Raw genomic sequence first — 22,462 nt, forward strand, 5'->3', positions numbered from 1 at the left:
TCTATCTCTCTCTCTCGGTCTGTCTGTCCTCTCTCTCTCTCTCTCTGTCCTCTCTCTCTCTCTCTCTCTCTCTCTCTCTCTCTCTCTGTCCTCTCTCTCTCTCTCTGTCTGTCTGTCTCTCTCTCTCTCTCTCTCTCTCTCTCTCTCTCTCTCTCTCTCTCTCTCTGTCTGTCCTCTCTGTCTCTCTCTCTCTCTCTCTGTCCTCTCTCTCTCTCTCTGTCTGTCCTCTCTCTCTCTCTCTCTCTCTCTCTCCCTCTCTCTCTCTCTCTCTCTCTCTCTCTCCCTCTCTCTCTCTCTCTCTCTCTCTCTCTCTCTCTCTGTCTGTCCTCTCTCTCTCTCTCTCTCTCTCTCTCTCTCTCTCTCTGATAGTTAATAAAATAAACAGTCACTGATAAACCGAATAGCAGAATGTTTTTTCCAGGAAACTTCTGGTTACAGCTTTACCTCTGACTGTTACAGAGCGCTGACACCGCAGTCTCCTCAAACAAGAAATCTTCTCACAGAACGCTTCACCATATCTATCCACCCTTAAACGATTATATACCTTAATCTTTGTAAAATGGAAAAACGTTCAAATATCATCCGTCTTCAATTATACGGAACGTCCGCCATACACGTCCTCTGTGTTAGTTTATTCCTTTAGAACACTGCAGTAATTATACTATAGATAACGTACTAGCAGGACCTGAGATTTGTGGTGTTTATTATTATTTTATTTCCCCTTGTCGGAAAACAGCTTCACTTTTCTTACGCTCGCACGTTCATCGAGAGTTGGACGTCCTGTCCTTTTTTTTTTTTTTTTGGAGTCTGCGCTAAAGGTTTATTCAGAGACGCCTCAGTAAGCAGAATTCACTATAAAGGGTTTAAGGTTGCACTTTACTAGGCCTTTATATCACTTTATAGTATCTTTCTTTAATATCAGCATAACTGTACTGTAATAATGCGCGCACACACACACACGCACGCTAATAAGCATGACTGCAATGCCGAATATTTACACCTCCCATCAAAAGTTTGTATACACCTCATGCTCATAGGACAGTTTTCTTAATTTGTACATCGATATTGTGTACTGTTTTTACATAATAATAATAATAATGAAGACACGTATACCATCGAACGGTTGAATGCTCGAATCTGATTGGTCAGAAGGCGGGCATTATTTTCGTGAAACAGGACAGTAGTTCCGGCTGTATGGTGTCCGACAGGTTAATGTTAATGCACTCGTTCTAATGTTATTGTTTCTATAGTAACAGGTCATGGACACTTGTACGGATTTGTACGACAGATGCTTCATGTAATCTGACTAATACTAAACACATTTAAAAAAAAAAAAAAAACCCATCATGTTTAACAAAGTAACACCTATAATTGTTGCTGTAATGAGGTTTATTGTTAGGGGACACTTATTTAAGTCTCGATTGTAACACGCACAGGAAATGACGTGTAAACCGAGTGCCGCTATCCTCCGAAGTGCACGGGTCTGGAGTGTGTTATTCCGTACTGGGATTATGCAGTGACGCAAGAAAATTCCTAAACCGACCTTCACGTGTTAAATTCTCAGCAGGATTCCTGATGGAGCTTTGCACACTCTAACCCAAACCCTACGCTTGGTATTTTCTCAACCAGCTGCATGCGGAGCTTCACCCAGGAGTCTGGAAAATTCCCAGTTACGAGTTTTAGTCGAATGCAGCACACGCAACGAACATCCATCCATCCATTCATTCATTTTCTGTACTGTTTATCCTTACTGGGTAGTGGGGAACCTGGAGCCTATCCCATGGGGCTCAAAGGGGGGTATACCCTGGACGGGGTGCCAATTCATCGCAGGGCACAATCACACACCCATTCATACACTACGAACACTTTTGGACATGCTAATCAGTCTACCATGCATGTCTTTGGACTGGGGGAGGAAACCGGAGTACCCGGAGGAAACCCCTAAAGCACTGGGAGAACATGGAAACTCCACATACACACACACACACACATACACGGCTGCAGCGGGAATCGATCCATCAACCCTGGAGGTGTGAAGCATTCAGCGCATTCAGCCAAAGCCCTCTTCGATTCACGTGCATCGAACACGTGTCCAGCTAAAAGGTCTCATTTACCAACAGACCTCACTGTGAAAGACCGCGCGAAAGTATTTAGTGCAATTCTGATTTCAAGTAGTTTTTTTTCACAAAAAAAAAAAAAAAAAGAGAGACAAACTCTTCACAAATTTAGAAAAAAAAGACGCCGCAAATTCAAACATCTTTGGCCGCAGCAGTCACATTACAACTCTGTGAAACCCTGTAGAGGAATTTAGAGGAAGCTGTCTTCACTGACCTTTAACTGATTAAATATCGATCGCCCTGAATTCAGTCGTATCGCTTGGCTGTATAGAGACCAGTGAACTCGACTTTAATAAAGTCGCTGAGTGAACATTTTACCTCTTCAGCCCGTTTCATACAAGCCTAGAAATGCAGTACAGAGTAAAAGAGTGACCGTGCCAACATCTACACTGTCACGGTGAAGACATTAACGCTGATGTGATGAAATCAAGGTTCGTCTCTCTTCATTAATCACAGCTGATGCAATCCTCTGAAAGCTTTTAATCATTTTGCGAGAACAGTCAGATTGCTGGAAACTAGTTTTCAAGTCAATAAAATCAAAGCAAGCTCCGTTCCATAACAGGTTCGACAGCTTTGTTCTGAAAATCAACACCAGGCAGTGAATGCATTCATGTGGTGCCAAGATTGCAGTGCCATTAGCGTATTATTGATATCAGTGCTTGATTTTTGACTGGTTATCCGAGTTCTCCGCTTCCATCAGTCGTAATGATGTTGCTCATCGTCTTTTCAGGAATCTAACGAAGAAGTACAGCCCTAAACGAGGCAGCAAGGAGGAGCAGGAATGCAGGTAATTTCTGGAATAAAAGAAAATTAACGATTTGGACTAAACAAACCGAAGTCCTCGGGTGGTTTGGGGTATAGCGGTTCATTTTGTGCCGTGAGTGAGTGAGTGAGCGAGCGAGCGAGTGAGCAGGAGGACCTGTGGGGTCTGAACGAGATCGTCCCTCACGCTAACGAGCCGACACAAACAGCTGGGTAGCGATGCAGTGCTCTTAATAGCCCTTCTCTGGGAAGCAATAACGAAGTTCCAGATGTAAACGAGGTGTCATTTTTAGACCCGAGGTGAAACCTGGCACTGCAGTCGTTTATCTTAGACTCGTATATATATTTCTATTTGTCCTTTTTAGGTTTTCGAACCACCAGTCCTTCCTGGACATTCTTAACGAGATGAATGACTACGCGGGACAGAGGGAGCTGATCGCTGAGAACATGATGATGAACATCTGCATCGAGCTCAGCAAATACCTGCAGGAGCTCAAACTGGAGCGCAAGGCGGTGAGAGAGAGAGAGTGAGAGTGAGAGTGAGTGAGAGAGAGTGTGAGAGATAACTAACTGGGCCATGCTTAAAATAAAGGCCACAGTGGTTTGGAAGTGTGAAGCTTGGATGATTATCGTAGTTTCACATTCCCCTGTTATCATCAGACGACTAAAAAATCACACACTTTGGACATTTCCTGTCCCTTGGATATATGTTCCATCAGCTAGGACGGTCCGATTCCTTTGAAATGAACGAATTAACGTCTGTCATTTGTGCAAACGGTGAAAAAGAGTACCACAGGAGTACAGTACTGTGCAAAAGTTGTAGGCACCAAACATATATATATATCTCCAGAAGAACCGTGACTGGTTCTGCACCATGCTCAATAAACCTTACAGCTCATTTCCTTATAAAACAGTAGAAAGTGTACCTGAGACTTTTATTTATTTATTTTTTCCTCTCCAGATATCGACTTTGTGTCATTTAGTACTGTTTACTGCTCTTTACGATATTTTTATTATTATTTTTTTTTAAATGTAGAAACGTTTGATTTCGTTATTTTTGAGGGCATCTTTGCTTCACGCGTTTCTTCGCGCGTTCCTAAAACGTTTGCACAGTACTTTACGTACTTCTTCTTTATTTTTTGCACTTCCCCGCTTACATACTTCAACACACACAGTCCAAATGGTTTCATATTCATTATGTACGCTTACTACATGAGGTGTAACATAACGACTCAGTGACCTTCACCCACAGGAAAAGGCCCTTTTCCTGTTGAACATTATGTCTAACACTGCTTCTTCTTTTTTTTTTTTTTTACTTGATTGAAAAAAAATGTGCATTTTTAATTGATGCATATTTATTTTATTTGAAAGTTAAAATAGACCAACAGTAAAAAATAATAATTTTGCCTTTGGATACTGAAATATAACACAAATTTGTATAGGGAAATTAGTTCTGACAGCTTTCACATCAACAGTCATATTTAATGTAGGCATCTTTTAGCCCTTGTGTGTTAGTGGTAGTTTTGTGGCCAGACCGGAGTTTAAACATCTATACAGACGGCTCTGTCTCAACTCTTTACCTTCCTGTTACATTTTTCAGCACCTGTCAGATGCCAAAAAGGCTCAGCAGACGTTGGAGAGCACGTACAAGCAGCTCGACTGTGTAAGTTCACATGCCTTCATACAGTATATGAATGAGTGGCGTTAGAGAGCGCGCGCGCGCAAGAGAGAGAGCGCGAGTGAGCCTGGCTGCCTGCTTTGACTCTGATTTGCAAATGACTGCTCATGCAGGACGTGCACATTTGTTTACATGTGCTTTTGTATTACTGTATGCATGGCATGCCTACAAGAGGGCCTGTGTGTGCAAGTCCGATAAAGAGAGACTGTGTTGAATGAACGAAAGAGGAGTTGTTGTTTACCTGCTCTTCAGTGTTTGGTCAGGTGAGTCTTTCTTTCCTTCTGTAAATAGCTGGCTAATATATCATGAGTCTGTATACGTGTGTGTTAGAGTAAAAAGCGCTTCGAGAGGGAGTGGAAGGAGGCGGAGAAGACGGCGCAGTATGCAGAGAAAACCGATCAGGACATCAACGCTACAAAAGCAGATGTGGAAAAGGTATTTCCTCACAGCTGATGTGTTCTGTTAAGTCTACCTGGACATATTTCTCTTACCATGTCATGGCTGCCCAGCCCCATTCCTCAGGGATCAACTCGTCTGTTTCACACTATGAACTGTTTAAGGTATTTTCTTTGACCTGGTGTCCAGGCCCCATTCCTAGAGATCTACCGTCCTGCAGAGTTTAGTTAAACACACCTCTGTCTACTATTCGGATGCTTTTCAAGACCTTGATTAACTGGATCAGGTGTGTTTTATTTCACCCCTCCTAACCAACCAGAGAGGAGGGGTGAGATTCAACCGGTTGTGATGTTGTATACATGCACACGCATTATGAGATCTTCTATCATTTCCTTTCATGTTTTTTTTTTTGTTTTGTTTCCGACTGCAGTGAGCGTCATTTTCATACCTATGTCCGATTGGGTCAGTTGGAACTCCAAGCCTGAGAGCTTTGGGTTGGGTGTTTTGCTCATTAGCTTGCTATGTTTGTTAGTGATCACTCATCTTCTTTGTCTGCTAGTCACACCCTTGATACCCCCCGCGCCCCCTCATTCACCCTGTGGGTTAAACAGTGTAGAGCGCCCCTCCCCCCAGTAAAGGGTGTCACATTAGCCCTGTGATTACCAGTGGGACTCTTTACTTAGAGCCTCATTAATGTCAGACCCCGACAAGAAGTTCCCTCTTGAACAGTGGCACGATAAACAAAAAAACACAAAAGCTAGACCCATCAGTTCAGAATGAAGGGTTCTACTCAACATACATTCTCATTTACAAGAAGAACAATGTTTTCCAGCTGTTTTTAGATTTCAAAGGGCTGAATTGGTTCCCGTTCCACATGCTAAGGCATATCAGGGTGTGTAACCACAAGACTGGTTCATGTCAGTGGATCTAAACACTGCATAACTCTGCATATGTTCATCGCCCCAAGGACGGGCATTTCAGTTCAGAGGTCTACGCTTTGGCCTCACTCTAGCACCACAGGTATTCTTGAGATGTATCCAGAGGGCCATATTGCCTCTGATGGCCAATTCAATTCAAGCAGTCTCTAATGAACCTTTTTAGGAGTCTCTCTCTGTGTGTGTGTGTGTGTGTGTGTGTGGTACCAGCTCCTGTTTAATATGCTAAGATCCCTAACTACAGCTCCAGTGGCAGTTCCCTTTGGGCCTGCTGGAATCTAGAGACTTTCAGAAAGTGGGTTAACATCCTGGGTTATGGATTATCTAATATGCCACCACCTCACTCACAGTCTGATTACTGCAGCTTCCCCCGAAAGTTCTGATTGGTCAGTGCTGCACAGAATGCTGTTTGTGATTTGCCTAAATTGATACCAGATCAACCTGTCTGATCCTCACCACTTGTAAACCCACAGTTCCTGCACACCCCCACCCCCTTACTTCCCTTTGAAAATGAACAGGAGTGGAATATAAGATGGCAAATTTGCTCTGTGCGCACACACCCTTAGGTTCCTGCAGAAACTGAAATTTTTACAGCAGGAGGTTTCAAGAGCAGGTTCGATCACCCCTGTTTTACACTAACCAGACTACGTGTGTGTGTGTGTGTGTGTGTGTGTGTGTGTGTGTGTGTGTGTTTAGGCTAAACAGCAGGCTCATATGCGTGCACACATCGCAGAAGAATGTAAGAATGACTACGCTGCCCAGCTGCAGAAATACAACAAGGAGCAGAACCAGTTCTATTTCACCGACATGCCGCAGATATTTAATGTAAGCACTATCACTTCCCAATTCAGATCTTTTCATTTTCTTCCCTGAGGAACTACGTCACCAGTTTTGTGAGTGTGTGTGTGTGTGTGTTTTTTATGAACTTGACAATTTCCATATAACCTCTCTGACATTGTGTGTGTGTGTGTGCTCTGTAGAAGCTGCAGGACATGGATGAAAGGCGTGTGCGGAAGCTATCACAAGCCTACATCCTGTTTGCCGACACGGAAAGGCAGGTCATGCCCATCATCGGGAAGTGCCTGGAGGGCATCGCCAGAGCCGGCACCAATGTTAATGAGAAGAACGTAAGCGTTCCATGCGTGGTCTCCTGTTTATTGTCCGGATACTCGTGTTTCTCGTCTTTTACACAAGGCACGGTAGCTTGTCCTTCCTCTCATCTGCCCTACTGCCTAATTGTAGGACGAACAGTTCTCCCAAAACGTGAACCAGAACAGATCGAAGATAAGGTCACGTAGTGTTATCAGCACACCATTACCTCTAATCTTCAGTCATTCAAACTTGCAGCCTTCAAATGGTATTCACGTTCACCAGATAATTCCTATTACACAGGATGTGGCGTATAACCAAACCTACGTACTGTTTAAAAATAAATAACAAAAAAATTTTGAGTGACGTGCTTAGCAACCATGTCCCATACTGGCGGTTTATTTGATGAAGAATTTTTCCCGTTCCTCTTCTTCTTTATTGACCTTTTCGTCCTGCTGTTTCTTCACTGTGCTAATCGCCAGCTTCAAAAGCTCTCAGCTTGTTGTAGGATAAATAGTTGTCACCTCATGCTCTTTCTCAGTGGATGTATTAGCGTTCACACATGAGCGCCGTCGATACGTTTCCAGGAATCGTTCTAGGTCCAGAGATTTCTGCTCTTCTCGCGAAAATAGAAGAAAAACGGCCCTACAATTCGATTTCAATTCAGTTATATCTGTATAGCACTTTTAACAATCGACATATAACGATACGAGGAAGAAACCTTGAGAGGAACCGGACTCAAAAGGGAACCCGTCCTCATCTGGGTGACAGCGGATAGTGCCGTTATAAATAATCCCCTCCTGTAACTGTGTACATGGTGAAAAAGGGCAATCGTGTAACCAGGAAATTCCTAACAGGTTTGACATGAAGTCTGTCCGGTCGAACTCGTCCACTGTTCTCTGATGGAGACTTGAGTGCGAAACTGTTCGTGGCAACTGAAGTCCTAAAGCCATCATAGCAATTGTTGTCCAAAGCCAACAAAGGGTTTTTAAGTGGTACCATCCGTGGTAATCCGAGCGATCTTCAGGTGGTAAAACAGTGGTAAGTGGTAGCTTGACTCCCAAGGTCTGATCAGTAGCCCAGAGCCGGATCCATTGAGCTATCGCTGCCATCGTGTATGTGTAAAAAGGACTTAAGAGCAATGATCTAAGTGCAAAGTCTCAAATCACTGTGTTTTGTCTTCCAATCTTGCTCTTAAGATGCTAATTCCCCTTCACTCTACCCTCGGGCACTTGGGATCACACACATAAGGGCTTCTCTAATGGGAAGCACTGGACATGTGAAGGCGTAGACCCTGCTAAGTGCAATGCAGGGATTGCTGGTATAATAATTAATATAAAAATAATCAACAATAGATTACTGCTGTTGATACTTAATACTTAATAATAAGTATCTTAAAAGATACTTAATACTTTCTAATGCCATCTTTGAGTCTTTGTGATATCGAATCGTTTCATTGTTGAGCGTTTAATAGATAATAGATTTTCGTTCTCCCATGTAATATCGTTGGTGAAATATCTCTGATTCCAGGATTCCATGGTCCTCATAGAGCAGCACAAATCAGGTTTTGAGCGTCCTGGCGATCTGGAGTTTGAGGACTACAGCCAGGGCATCAACCGGGCCTCATCTGACAGCAGCCTGGGCACGCCCAAAGGTCCACTGGATCTGCTGGGCAAAAACAAGAGCAAACCTTTCTGGCTGTTCAGCAAGAAGAGCAAGGTAGGCTCACCCTCACATCTGTGCTGATACTGAGTGTGATTGAGCACTGATAAGTACATCATAGTGGGTAAATTTTCTTATATTATTATTATTATTCTTAGGGCTGCATAATTTTTTAAATTGGATATAACCTACTAATTGTAACACCTTTAACAACTTTGAGTAAAAATTTTTTTTTTTTTTTAAATTTAATGAATTGCAGATTTAAAAAATGCTACTATACATCTGGAAGTTTAATGTGAAGGAATAGTTTGGACAAAAAATAAATACAATTTTCCTCCTCAGCCCAAACATAATCAATTTGTGAAGATTACTATTTATTTTATTACTAGAGCAAGGAATCGCTATAAAACGAACTCAGGCTTTCGACAACAAACATGTCTTAGCGGATCGGTCATGTTTGGGCCAAGAGAAAAATTATGTATGTATAATTTCCAGCTTTGACTGTTGCCAGTCAGAGCAACAGAGCTAAAAGGTTCATCTTGAAAATTAAAAAAAAAAAAAAAATGTATGCGGTAAATAAGTGTGATTTATTTTTATTTATTTTTTTTTTTACACCCTAATAGCTTCTTTTTTGAGGACAGGTAAAAGAGGTTTAAAACCAGGCTAACCTAATTTCTGTCTGTAGCCAATACATATCTAACCAACTAAATTGCCTGTCATGCCTGTGCACATCTGCATGACATCGCTCCTAATGCTTCCTGCGACGTCACCACTCATGCACTTTATGCATAAATGCGATGGGTTTTGATTACGGACCATATTTTGTAGCTGTTTAAGTATGTTGTTCCTTAAAGCTACATCATTTATTTATTTTTATAAATAATGTGCCAGTTTGGTCATGTGATCATTGCAGCCCTAATTGTGATACATATGCACATGTGATATGAAATCAGGAAGCCTTACAGGGAAGTGAAGAGATTGATTGGGGGGGGGGATGTTTTTCAGAGTAATTAAATAGAGAGGTAATTTTTATTTATTTTTTTGCTAATGTGAATCTTTATATTGTGTGTGCTGTGTGTGGTTGTTTACTAAATGCAGTTTATAAATTGCGCTGTTGCCAGTCCTGTTCAGAAGACGTGGTCTCCAAGAACCTGAAATCCCTCTCACACTTGCTGTTTGGTTTTTTTTTTACATTTTTTTTTTGGAAACGAACACAAATCACATGCGCATTTGCACAGGCACGCACACATTCTTAGCCAGCACCCTTCTTTTGCATGGCTCTCTCTGGCTGTGAGCTCATTTGTTTTGCACTTGACAGGAGTTTACTGACGCTTAATGCAACTACCACCATACCTTTCTGACATGTCACGTATCAGGAACGATAGTCGCAGTGGCATCTGGCTAACTCGGTTATCGTGGATAAGAAATCCCATGAGAATGAATCTGTGGGGCAGCAACAGGGAGCACATTCATCTTCCTGCATCCATGTGACAATGCTGGCAGGCGTCTGCCACAAACACAGCTCGGCGCTGTCCGTCTCCTCTCCCGGAAAATCAGCGCTGGAACCTTGTTCTCCTCGCTCGGCCCAGTACGGATGCGAACGATTACAGTTTGATCTCGTTACTGTACGATCACCGGGCCTTCTCTCACGTGGCTTACCTTCTCTACTTTCCCCTTTTGCTCTCACCCGCATGCACATGGCTGTCCTACCCGTCTTCTGTTCTTGCTCGCTCTGTCCGGTCAGCATGCGCCTCTGTTCCATGCCGCTTCTCAAGAGCTAATCAATAAGACAGCTGAGCCTTAAAAGCGTCGTAAAAATCCTTTATCAGAGTGTTAAAGAGTCCCTTGGACTGTTTTTGTAGGGGCAGGTTATATTTATCACTCCATTTACCCAGATATACTCTTAGGGCGTTTTCACACTTGGCCTGAATACTTGAGTCCACACCAAGGACAGATTCTGGGCTCATTTTTGGGAAGGGCTCATAATGGCAGGTTTGCTTTGGTTTTTTTTTTTTTTGTTGTTGTTTTTTTTTTTTTTTTTTTTTTTTTTTTTCCCCGTACATAATTTTTAAGTATGTTTACAAAATGGTACGTAGTAGGTTCTCCGGTTTGCTGTTTTAGAAAAAAAGAAGAAAAAAGCTAAAAATTTCCTTTTATATTAACACTCAAGTGGCGAAGAGCAGGGGTTTATTTTGGATGCATCCCGGAGTAATACCCGCAAAACATGGAGCCGATCTAACCCGTATAAAAGATTATAAGCCCTGCTTTACCTGTATTAGATAGCGATGTAACGGTATGAACATCTCATACCGCGATTATCGTATCCAGAACCATCACGGTATTGTTAAAATGTGCTGAAAATGTACAAAAAGTACCGGTACACACACCGAAATCATTTAAACAGCATGTGTCCCCCCCTTTCGCAGTGACTTTCTTCATTTTAATGGTTTTAATGACACGACAATACTAACCGTCGGGGAATTTTAATAATCCCTAGTATTAGACGTTTTTTTTTTTTTTGCAATGCTGTCCACTTCCACCACAATGGTGAGCTAATTACAGTGCTATAGTCTTAAAGTCTGGTTTTATACATCAATAAGGCTTTACATCATCTCCGCTGACCGTAACAAGCCATTCGCTTTGAAACAGGAAGTAACGTAACAAATTGAACCAAACGCGTTGCTCGTCCCGCAGCAAAACGCTTCCGCACCTGATGTGGACCGCAACACGGCTCCATTGGAGGGCTGTTAGAAATCACAGCGTACCGAGCACTCTGGGCAAATGGCTGTGAATCTGAGGAGGGAAAAAAATGCAAGTGTGAAAACGTTCTTAGATGTGCTATAGCACCCATTAGGAAGTTAGATTATTTAGTTAAACATTATGAAATGTTTAGATCTCAGGGTTATGCCATCTGCATGAGGAGAAGTCAGAGGCACAGTAAAGCTGCTTCCATATGATACAATCCAAATGAAAGTTTTGGCCTGTTTCTGCTGCATTTATGACCCTCACAATGGCTGAGATGCGTTTGTTTCGCTGTCGGTCTATTCCATTGCAGTGTTGCACGTTATCCATGTGGTTATTACAAGCGAGGTTAAAGGGCAAAGTGTGGCTCCGCTACAGCAATCCTCACAGAACCACAACCCTGCATTTAACTAATTTAAAGTGATCCAGGATTACTAAAGCTAAGCTAAAGCTCTACATGGTGTTAGGATGTATACATGTATACATCATCTGAAGCCTGCAGACAAGACCTAATGTTCTATAAATGTTAGCACAGTTTATATAATACTTCCACTTCTTTGTTCCCTGTTGAAAATGATTAGCTGTTTAGTCACATTATTCTTGTGGAACAAATGAATGACCTTTCATGGTTTTATATTAATACCCTGTGAAGGAAGCAGTTAAACATTCAGCGAGTGATGGCTAACCGTTCTTTTGAAGTAGTGTTTCGAACATCGTAGTAAGACCTGCAGAATCCGATGCAATTTGTCAAGAAACAGCTTGATATCAGAAACCAGGTACCGTCTGCAGGCTCCCGTTGATGAATATGCGCTGTAACGATTTTCTTTGAAACATAATGAAGTATTGCTTGAGCAGACATGGAAAAAAGATAAATAACAGCTGTTGTGTGTGATCCATTTGCTGTCCTCCATGGTTTAGAGAACAGTGAGGTCTGGCTAGTGAAGCCACACTTTGTTCTTTCCTGCTGATATTGCATTGTTTGGCTCTGGGATTGGGGCTTTTACTTTGAACCAGGCTTTAGTGATATGCTGTGGGGCTTTTTGGCTTTAGTCATGCGCTGTTGGGCCTTAGTCATGAGGTTTTAGTGTTAGGCTGTGGGGCTTTAGTGTTGGTTTATGGGACTATAGTGTTGAGCTTTAGTGTTGGGCTATGGGACTTTAGTCTTGGGCTTTAGTGGTAGGCTGAGGGGCTTTAGTGGCAGGTTATGGGGCTATAGTGTTGGGCTATGGGGCTGTAGTGTTGCGTTTTTGCGGTGGGCTTTAGTGTTGGGCTGTGACGCTATAGTGTTGGGCTTTAGCGTTGGGCTATGGGGCTATAGTGTTGGGCTTTACTGTTGGGTTTTAGTATTGGGTTATGGGACTATTGTGTTGGACTACGGGGCTATAGTGTTGGGCTTTAGTGTTGGTTATGGGACTATAGTGTTGGGCTACGGGGCTATTGTGTTCAGCTTTAGTGTTGGGATATGGGACTATAGTGTTGGGCTTTAGTGTTGGGCTATGGGACTATAGTGTTGGGCTATGGGACTATAGTGTTGGGCTTTACTGTTGGGTTTTAGTATTGGGTTATGGGACTATTGTGTTGGACTACGGGGCTATAGTGTTGGGCTTTAGTGTTGGGCTATGGGACTGTAGTGTTGGGCTATGGGACTATAGTGTTGGGCTATGGGACTATAGTGTTGGGCTATGGGACTATAGTGTTGGGCTACGGGGCTATAGTGTTGGGCTTTAGTGTTGGGTTATGGGACTATAGTGTTGGGTTATGGGACTATAGTGTTGGGCTATGGGACTATAGTGTTGGGCTATGGGACTATAGTGTTGGGCTATGGGATTATAGTGTTGGGCTTTAGTGTTGGGTTATGGGACTATAGTGTTGAGCTACAGGGCTATAATGTTGGGCTTTAGTGTTGGGTTAAGGGACAATAGTGTTGGGCTTTAGTGTTGGGTTATGGGGACTTAGTGGTGGCTTTAGTGTTGGGCTATGGGGCTTTAGTGTTGGGTTATGGGGACTTAGTGGTGGCTTTAGTGTTGGGCTATGGGGCTTTAGCGTTGGGTTATGGGGCTATAGTGTTGGGCTTTAGTGTCGGCTGTGGGGAATTAGTGGTGGGCTTTAGTGTTGGGCTGTGCAGCTTTAGTGGTGGGCTGTAGCACTTTATTTTGAGCTGTAAGGGATTAAGGTTGGGCTGTGGGGCTTTAGTGTTGGGCATTAGGGTTGGGTTTGGGAGTTTTTTTTAATGCTTTGTAGTGGGTAGCTCTCATTCTGCCTCTTGTTCCTCACTCTGTGATGTTGCTTATGGTGTTTGATGGTGTCTCTCTTCTTCCCTTGTCATTTGTGTGTGTATTGTCTTCCTCGCCCTATCTTCACCACCTCCTGCCATCATGTCCCTGCCTTTCCGTGGGTCGCTTTCCTGGTGTTGGCCCTGTCCACCTCACCCCGCCATGTCCTTCCCCAGCCTTCCTCCTCCTCCCCGCTCGCGCCCTTCTCCACACCCCCCGCCCCCTCACCCGCTAACGGACCCCCTTCCCCCAAGTTTGCCCGGGATCCCCTGTCGTACTGTTTGAAGGAGATCAATAAGACAGTCAAGCCACGAATCTCGTCCTTCCGGACCCTCCGCAGAACGGTGAGTGAGAATGGACGGCGCTCAGGAGCCTCTGTGTGGTCTTTAGTATCCCGAGTAATGGTCACGTGCAGCGAGTGGTTAGTCAAGTGCACACTTGCGTCTTGCTAGGCTTCCTCCTTCGTCTCATACTTGGGAGATGAGAACATTCAGAACGTTGTAAGGCCACTGAAAAAACTCACCTCTCTACAAAACCTTTGTGTGACTTTGCTCACGTACGTACTACCTGTCTTGTCTCTCTCTCTGTGTGTGTGTCTGTCTATTTATTTATTTATTTGCTTATTTATTTATTTTTTAGAAATATACCCTGGAGAGGATCACGGTAATATACATCAGGGTGATGAGGTGTGGTGTGGTGTGGGGTGTTTCATATAATGCACATCCTCTCTGCTGTTTGGTTCATTTATTTATTTAAAAAAAAACAAAAAAACGGGCAAGTTAAACAGATTTTCCACATGGCCACCTATGCATCATGCACATGATGCGGTTAATTATTATTAGTAGCTGGGTTGCTCTAGTCACTCATGAAAATGCATAGGCGGCCATGAAGTGGGGCAGACACTGAGGCTTTTTCAGGCACACGGGTTTATTTATAGTGCATCATCATGGTCTGATTTCACAAAGTCCAGCAGGAAATGACATTCGTTTTAAAATTTGTGGTTAAAATCGGTATGACGGTGTACTGTAAAATGGGCCACTCTTTCGGAAAGACTTTTAAAGCATTGTTGGTTTGACAGCTTCTTGACTAAAACTGTTCTATTAATTGGTGTAAGACACAAGAGGTAAGACTGGTATTAAGGTTATTTATTTGTTTTTTTGCATGTTCAACTTTTGCCACCTTGGTTTAATTATCACCTAGACCATGGATATCCTTTATCTGTCGGTGTGTTTGACTGAAAGTTTGTTTTGGCACACCATGTATGAAAAGAACACTTACTAAAGATAACAAAACAAACACGCATTATATGGGGAAGTAAGTTATTCATGAGTAAGGAAGCTGAATACAATTGAGTGCAAAGAGTTTGCATACCATTTGGAGAACAGAAAAAAAAAAAGAAACCATCAAGATATTTTAATAGTCAAAATTCACCATTTTAATATATTCAGAATTCAAAACATCAGTGCAGAAGTTCACTTCTCCCTTGTATGAATTTGATATCGCTGTTTTGCAACACTCTAACTTGTATGCCCATCCTTTACCTTTATAATTGACCCTGTCGCCCTGTTCTGACTATATAACATATGAATGTTCTGACTATATACCATAGCACTTTTCCATTCTCTAATCTGATTGGTCAGGTGTTGATTAATTACAGCAGCTCCGACAGTCGTTCCGGCTGCAGATATATATACGAATGCGCTCGTTCTAATACGTTCTCGTTCCGATAGTAACAACCTTTGGAGGGAATCGAATGGCAAGAGGCTCCACGTAAACAACAAATAGTAGATATCGTAAAGTTTCCCGTGAGGAGACATTTCTTTTGAAGTTATGGAACGAGTAACTTTCCGTTGTGGTAAAATCTTCACAGAGTGAGTCACAGTAAAAAAAAAAATCCCTGCCTCTGCCCCCATCCACCCCCCCCCCCCCCCCCCCCCCCCCTTTGGTTTATTTCTAAAGATTTTACTGGATACCTCCATATTAAAAATAAAAATTCATGTAAATTTCATGTCACTGAAACCTTGACGGATGCAACTGTTTGCAGCTCAACTGTATAACCTTTATTTCAAGAGCTTCCTAAAAGAAGTATTGTTTACCCCAAATGTAAGTCCTGTAGTCGCAAACTCTTATATAATGGGGATATTTTAGAATAAATGCAAGAAGTTGCTAGGACAAACAGGAAATGGTGATTTACTGTCATCTAAACAGTCACACCCAAGACGCATTGTATTTAAAGCTCTGGCTAAATTGGCCTTTTTTTTGGAACTCCATATTGTCTTTTAAAAGCAGATGCATGTCGGTGAAACGCGTTAAGTAATTAAGTATTGAGTCGTTAATGTCGATTACTGTTTATCCAGATAAATTGACGCCGGTGAGTTCCCTTGGTGGTAAACTGCTTTCTGCTTCTGCGCTCTTAAATGGAGAGGTGAATTTGCTCATTAGGAGGTTTACTCCGCTGTCAGGTCTCATTTTGCTTGCGTGATCGGTCACTGTGTGTGTGTGGGTAAGGTGTTTTTTCTTTTTTTTTTTCTTCTCTTTTTCTTTTGCTCTGTGCGAGTGACACTATCTCCTCTCCATCTCCTCAGCCGGCTGCCACTGAGGATTTTGGTCATCTTCCCCCGGAGCAGAGGAGGAAACGGCTGCAACAGAAGATCGATGACATCAGCAAGGAGCTGCAGAAGGAACTAGATCAAAGGTGAGCAGTGTGGCACACGGTCTCCCTGGCAACTATTGCTATGACAACTAGTTGCAGCAAGTCGACCCCTCCCCTCGCAGGTTTATGAGGGTCTGGAGTATATTTATAAAAAGCTCAGAGTCTCTTAAAGTTTCAGTAGTGAGAAAGTCTGAAGTGAGGATATCTCTCTGAATGCCTCTCTCTCTCTCTCTCTCTCTCTCTCTCTCTCTCTCTCTCTCTTTGTGTTTTGTTTTATATCTCCTCGTCCCTGTTGATTCTTGTGCAGCGAGGCTCTGGGGAAGATGAAAGACGTTTATGAGAAAAATCCCCAGATGGGCGATCCTGCTAGTCTGGCACCACAAATCACCCAGACAACTAACAACATCGAAAAGCTCAGAGGGGAACTTAACAAATACGAGGTGCTGAAAGACCTCATATGATAAATTTCTACACCCTTTACACACAAACGCCACACTCGCTCACTCTCTTCATTGTCGTGTCTCTGCATTGTAGTCATGGCTCGCAGGAGCCGGGGGAAGAGGAGACGCCACTCTTCGTTACTCCACTCACTCCCTAAACAACAATGGTGGCCACAATGCATACAGGTCAGTGTTATCACCCAGACATGCTCCAGAGTACACACGCACTCTAGATAACCTTATCTCCAAGCCACATTTGGTTTAGAACAAAGATGTATCAGTATGCAGAGGTTGGCTGGAGTCCATGTAATGTGAAACTATATAAATAAATAAATAAAAATAACAATGAACAACTTCTACAATTAAAAAGAACTCCCGAAATATTATGGGTAAATAAGAGGAATAAGAGTTTAAGTAGTCAGGATTGTGCAGGGAAAATAAACCTTGGCTAAACAGTGTGCATTTAAATGCTCATTAATAATCCAGTCAGTATCTGATTTTTCAGGTGCTCATGATATCTTGCGCATTATTATTACATTTCAAACAACTATAATAAGATTAGCCCTGTGTACTCTTAATCCGAGACCTTTCATTGTTCTGCATCTGTGCCTGAGCTGAGCGGGATCATGCTTAGAAAGAAGTTCACCTTTGGCTTTGGATCGAAATAGAAACCGCCTGAAGATGGACAGCATTAGGTCTAATTTATAGCCATAAAAATGTATTCATATATATTCAATATATTAAAATTATTATAAATGGAAACTATAATTATAATAATATTATAAATATTAACCAGGGAAGCAGCTCGAGAGCAGCCAGTAACCTCCGGTGCTTCTAAAGGACTGACCAAAAACACACAACGTGATGAATAAAAACGTTCTTTTTACTGGAACCCAATTAAACTGCTACTTCTCTACTTCTAGTATTTTTTCATTTGCAGTTTTCAGATTATTATGTAAACATGCTGTTATTCCGAAGAGGTACTTTTTACACCCGCAGCCCATACGAGTGATCGGAAAACCTCCTCCTACAGTGCTGTGAAAAAGTATTTGCCCCAACCTGATTTCTTCTGTGTTTGTGGATCTCTCTTACTAAATTGTTTTGAGAATTTAAAACAAAATCTAAGATAAAATAGGCAACCTGAGTAAACACAAAATACAGTTTTTAAATGATAGTTATTTATTGAAGCAAAAAACAAAAGTTATCCAATACCATCTGGGCCCGTGTGTAAATGTATTTGCCCCCGTAGTTACTAATTCCCCAGATCTATGAAATTGCGTTCATAATGGGGTTCAGCTGGACTAGACACAACCAAACCAGGCCTGATTACTATTAACCTCGTTCAATCAAATCAACACTTAAATAGAACTCTTTCAACAGCATGGAGTTGGTCTTACCCAGTAACTTACCCAGGTCTTACCCAGTAACACATTATGGCAAAGTTGAAAGAAATTCCAGAAATAATGAGGAAGAAGGTGATTGAAATACATCAGTCTGGGAAGCGTTACAAAGCTATTTCAAAGGCTCTGGGACTCCAGAGAACCACAGTGAGTGCCTTTATCTCCAAATGGAAAAACTCAGCGCAGTAGTGAACCGTCACAGAAGTGGCCGACCTTGCAAAATTCCTCCAAGAGCACAGCAACGACTCTTGACCAATGACCACAGGCCTTTCTTGCATCAATAAAGGTCACTGTTCTTGACTCCACTATCAGAAAGACACTGTGCAAAAATGGCACCTCTGGAAGAGTGGTGAGGTGAAAACCACTGCTAACTCAGAAGAACATTAAGATTCGCCTGAATTTTGCAAAACACACCTTGATGATGCTCAAACCTTTTGGGGAAAATGTTCTGTGGATTGATGTTTGAACTGTTTGGAAGACAGTGGTCCCGTTACATCTGGCCTAAACCAAACACGGAATTCCACAAAAAGATCATCATACCTACGGTCAAGCATGGTGGTGGAAGTGTGATGGTGTGGGGATGCTTTGCTGCTTCAGGGCCTGGGCAACCTGCAATAACTGAGAGGATTCTGCTCTCTACCAGAAAATCCTAAAGGAGAATGTCAAATCTGTTAAGTGTTTATAGAAATGACGAAGAAAACTCACCCTGGCTGGCATGGAAAACACAGAGCAGGCACCGAATAAATGATTATATAATTATATAAATAACTAATGATTTGTGTATCGTGCCTGGTGCTTATTATTTTCTCCTTGTGTTCGTGTGTACAATTGTCCAGAACACATGCTGTTTCTGCAGTGCTACAGATCTGCCCTTTGGCTCAGTTTGCTCCACGTGGCTCAGATTTAGCAGCTCGCATCTACAGGAAAATAATGCCAAACCCAAAATACGCAGCAATTTAAATTTAAGGTGCAAAATCTGTCATGTGTACAGTTGTAGTATGGCAGGTAATCCCCTATTATCAGTTTCATACACTGATGATTTCCACTTGTGCAGCTGCTCGCCTTTTTTTTTTTTTTTCCCCATTTATTTTTATTTCTTATCAGTACCGTTCACTCACTCACACACTTCACTCCCGTCTCTCCCGACAGTCCTGATGGCGCTCATTCGGATGAGAGCACCCCCGACCCCTCTCAGGCCATCTACGCTGAGTTTGATGATGAATTTGAGGAAGAAGAGCTCTCCTCTCCCATCGGCCAGTGCACAGCTCTGTACAACTTCCCAGGTACAAAAAAAAAAAAAAAAGGGTTAACGTCACTATAGGAGCTCAATGTAAATATTCTGAGCATTCACATGTATCTGCTTTAATATAAATCCAGGGAATAACTAGCTTACTTCAGTGGTTCATTACAGGTGGGAAAAACAGCAGTCTAATACACTGTTTCCAGAGAAACTGATGTCTTCTAACAGCAGTGCAAGCGACATGTAGGAGTTCAAACCCAGACCACACCATACGTTAACTGTGTACATATCACTAATGTCTAATAAGGTGTTTACAGGACAAAAAGCCACAATAAAAGTAAACATTTACTAATTCTATTATGTTTGTGTTTGCATTTCTATAAGAAGCGATTTGATGCCGCTTACGTGGTGTTTTTTTTTTTCCCCCTAGCTTGTGTAACTGCATTTTTAATAGTAGCCTCGACATTGTCATTATTTCTCTGATTTCGGTGGATATAACGGTTGCTTGCGTTTTTGTTCGTCCCTCTATTTAGGTTCTAGCGAGGGCACGATCTCCATGCAGGAGGGCGAGGTGTTTGCCGTGGTGGAGGAGGACAAAGGTGACGGATGGACACGAGTGAGGCGAAACAACGGAGACGAAGGATACATCCCCACCTCCTACGCCAACATCACACTCAACAAGTGACCCAGACAGCGCCGTCCCTGACACGAGGAGCAACTCCCCACCATCACGGCATATCATTTGGCACAGAAGACTGCCGCGAGAGCAACAAAAGAGAGAGAGAGAGAGAGAGAGAGAGAGAGAGAGAAACATGCTATGTGTCTGACAGATTCCCATCAGGTCAGCCAGAAAGAGCATGAGAATGTTGTTAGCGTTTTTTTTTTTTTTGGTTTTGTTTTGTGTTTTTTTTTGTTTGTTTGTTTTCCCCATCCTCCTCCTCCTCCTCCTCCTGCTCCTCCTTGTCTGGACGCGGTGAGCGTGTGTATTTGCTTGAGATGCTGTTCGGGTCTCGCTCGGCCTGTGAGACATCAGCCGTCTGCCATCATCAAATAAAGACAAACCACAGGGGAGAATGTTCGAGTGTCGTCGTAGCCGAGCAGGACGTACGCGTTACAACACACAGGTTTTTTTGCCAAGTGTGTATGTGGAGAGAATGGAAAGACAGTGAAATGTCGTCTGGTGCTTCCAGGACTAGGAAAGTAATTAACCCTAACACTTGCTTCTCTCCGTCCTGATCAGAAGCCTGTTATTCCTCGGCCTTCATGTTTAAACTTTTCCTTTTAACGGACCGCGCACAGACCGACGAGCACCGATCCTTTCGCAAACGCTTGCCTGTATGTGCATTTATAACGGAACGAGCGCGTGTATGTGTGTTGGAAAGAGCCAGCTGTATGAACCAGTTAATATGGTTTAACCTTTTGTTTTTAGAAATCTAGAAAAGAAAAAAAAAAAAAAAACCTATTTTGTTCTGAAATTGCAACGCTACACACTCTGCAGTACAAAACGTTTAAGACAATCATCATAGACAGGTATACGTAGAATTTAAAGACTGCTTACTACAAACCCTGGCTGCATATTACACCAATACGATAATGTTTGAAAGATCATAATTTATTGTTTGTGTGGTCACATTTGCACGAGATGTCACTGCACACACTGCAAAAATCACACGAACACAGTTTATCGTCCGCTAAGGTCTAAATAAAAAAAGAAAACTATAAAAAAAAAAAAAAGAAAAGATGTGCCACATTTAAGACCTCCATATTTATATACGTATAAGAAATCATATATTTTAGATATCGCAGCACCACTTTTATCTTTAATAGTTTTTTTTTTGTTTGTTTTTTTTATGCTTAAGGAATAAATATCGTGTAGTCTAAGCTAGTTAAAGGTGAGCAAAACGATCCGAGGTGATTTAGCCGCGTCTGCGAAGTCTCGAATCTCGTGCACGGTTTCCACGGTTACGTTGTCGTGTCTTCTCGAATGTTTTGTCTCTGTTCCTCTAGGACAGGAAAAGCTTCATCCGGTAGTTTCCTTTACGAGTTGTCTGTTACAGGCCTACTGCTGGTCATGTGACTGGTCACATGGTGTGCTGTGGCACCATTCACTTTGGAAAAGAGGAGTTTATCCAGGACATTGACAGCCATTTATCAGCCATTGCTTCTGGTCTCCTTTTGTGTGAAACTTCTTGAGGTAGTCTTTACTTTCTTTAATACTTTCTTTAATTGGAACACTCAATTATGGCACATATGGCAGGTTCATGATGATGATGATAATATCTATATAATATTAGATATCTAAGAAATATTGACTTAAAACACCTGGAATGTTTTACTGATTATTATTGGGGAGGGGAGGGGGGAATGATATTGGTATTGAATGTTTACAAGGAGAATAAACAATTAAGAACATGTGTAATGTTCTTAATTTAAACATCATTATTATTTATTAACATAATTATTACACTGTACCAATATAATGAGTCTAGCAGGATCGGCATATCTCAGGCTGTGAGCTCTGCTGATTTTTATGACTGATACCGGAAGAAGAGAGGAAAGCCAGATCTAGTCATAGTGGTTCATAAACTCCCTCTGCTGGCGAGGAAGGGAACTGTGGCATCTGTAGATTCCTTCATAGAGAGACCAGTGACCCAGTGGAATTACTGGAATTCTTCTTAGCTTGTGCAGATGCAAAATAACTGAGAAATGCGAATGCTGATCATGCCAGTGATTTAAAAAAAATAAAAAATCATGCCAAAACTATTAGAGACCGAGTGTTCCTCAGTCCTGAGCATGGAGCACCACTGATTCTGCACATTTTAACACGCTACTCACATCATTCAACTCCTCAGCTAGTGAACCAAGTTATAATGTGTGTTAGAGGAGGAAATATGTACAATATCCGCACGGAGTGGTGGTACTCCAGGATAAGGACTGAGAAACATCCTGAGTTTAGGAATGAAAAAATGAAATGTATCCCACAGGTGGCAGTGTTGCTCCACGTCACATTTTACGAGTAACACATTAAATGGGCTGAGAGCTTCCTGAAGAACTCAACATGCATGCACGGTGCCA

The 22,462-nt window shown here is 42.2% G+C and overlaps 1 protein-coding gene across 5 annotated transcripts in view; it reads left to right on the top strand.

Moving 5' to 3' along the window:
* Window positions 1–22,150, top strand: part of trip10a (thyroid hormone receptor interactor 10a) — a 32,870-nt gene extending 10,720 nt beyond the window's left edge. The window contains exons 3-16 of one of the 5 annotated variants that reach the window (XM_017454653.3): window positions 2,848–2,904; window positions 3,245–3,392; window positions 4,480–4,542; window positions 4,888–4,992; window positions 6,585–6,713; window positions 6,869–7,015; window positions 8,508–8,696; window positions 13,831–13,998; window positions 14,294–14,317; window positions 16,240–16,349; window positions 16,615–16,747; window positions 16,842–16,933; window positions 19,297–19,430; window positions 19,921–22,150. In XM_017454653.3, the coding sequence (XP_017310142.1) occupies window positions 2,848–2,904; window positions 3,245–3,392; window positions 4,480–4,542; window positions 4,888–4,992; window positions 6,585–6,713; window positions 6,869–7,015; window positions 8,508–8,696; window positions 13,831–13,998; window positions 14,294–14,317; window positions 16,240–16,349; window positions 16,615–16,747; window positions 16,842–16,933; window positions 19,297–19,430; window positions 19,921–20,072 (1,651 nt within the window). In that variant the 3' untranslated portion in view covers window positions 20,073–22,150. The remainder of the gene's footprint in view (window positions 1–2,847; window positions 2,905–3,244; window positions 3,393–4,479; window positions 4,543–4,887; window positions 4,993–6,584; window positions 6,714–6,868; window positions 7,016–8,507; window positions 8,697–13,830; window positions 13,999–14,293; window positions 14,318–16,239; window positions 16,350–16,614; window positions 16,748–16,841; window positions 16,934–19,296; window positions 19,431–19,920) is intronic. The other 4 variants (XM_017454654.3, XM_017454655.3, XM_017454656.3 and 1 more) reach the window with 4 other exon arrangements.
* The last annotated feature ends 312 nt before the right edge of the window (window positions 22,151–22,462 follow it).

This window comes from Ictalurus punctatus, chromosome 24 (genome assembly GCF_001660625.3).
Source record: "Ictalurus punctatus breed USDA103 chromosome 24, Coco_2.0, whole genome shotgun sequence".
Classification (NCBI taxonomy): domain Eukaryota; kingdom Metazoa; phylum Chordata; class Actinopteri; order Siluriformes; family Ictaluridae; genus Ictalurus; species Ictalurus punctatus.